At 70.9% G+C, this 354-nt stretch overlaps 1 protein-coding gene across 11 annotated transcripts in view; it reads left to right on the forward strand.

Annotated features, from left to right (window-relative positions):
* CDC42BPA (CDC42 binding protein kinase alpha (DMPK-like)) overlaps positions 1-348 on the forward strand; it is a 202142-nt gene extending 201794 nt beyond the window's left edge. For all 11 annotated transcript variants that reach the window (XM_014528257.1, XM_005880129.1, XM_014528258.1 and 8 more), the window contains one exon: positions 117-348. In XM_014528257.1, the coding sequence (XP_014383743.1) occupies positions 117-248 (132 nt within the window). In that variant the 3' untranslated portion in view covers positions 249-348. The remainder of the gene's footprint in view (positions 1-116) is intronic.
* The last annotated feature ends 6 nt before the right edge of the window (positions 349-354 follow it).

Consider the following 354-nt stretch of genomic DNA (forward strand, 5'->3'; position numbering starts at 1 on the left):
CTCCTGTCCTGCCCTGCGCCCTCCTGCCCTGCCCTGTGCACTCCTGCCCCGCGCCCTCCTGCCCTGCCCTCTGCCCTCCTGCCCTGCAGCCACTGATGTCCCTCTTTGGCCCCCAGGACTCTGACTCCCCGAGGCATTCCACGGCATCCAACAGCTCCAACCTGAGCAGCCCGCCCAGCCCCGCGTCACCGCGCAAGACCCAGAGCCTCTCCCTGGAGAGCACTGACCGCGGGGCCTGGGACCCGTGACCTGCTTGGCCCTGAGCAGACAGCTGCTTCTCTCTTAGGCCCCTTCCCCTCCTCCCTCCCCCTCTGCCCCATGCGCCTGTCGGGCTGGCAGCAGGGCCGGCGGGGC

Source organism: Myotis brandtii, unplaced genomic scaffold (genome assembly GCF_000412655.1).
Source record: "Myotis brandtii unplaced genomic scaffold, ASM41265v1 scaffold627, whole genome shotgun sequence".
NCBI classification, from domain to species: domain Eukaryota; kingdom Metazoa; phylum Chordata; class Mammalia; order Chiroptera; family Vespertilionidae; genus Myotis; species Myotis brandtii.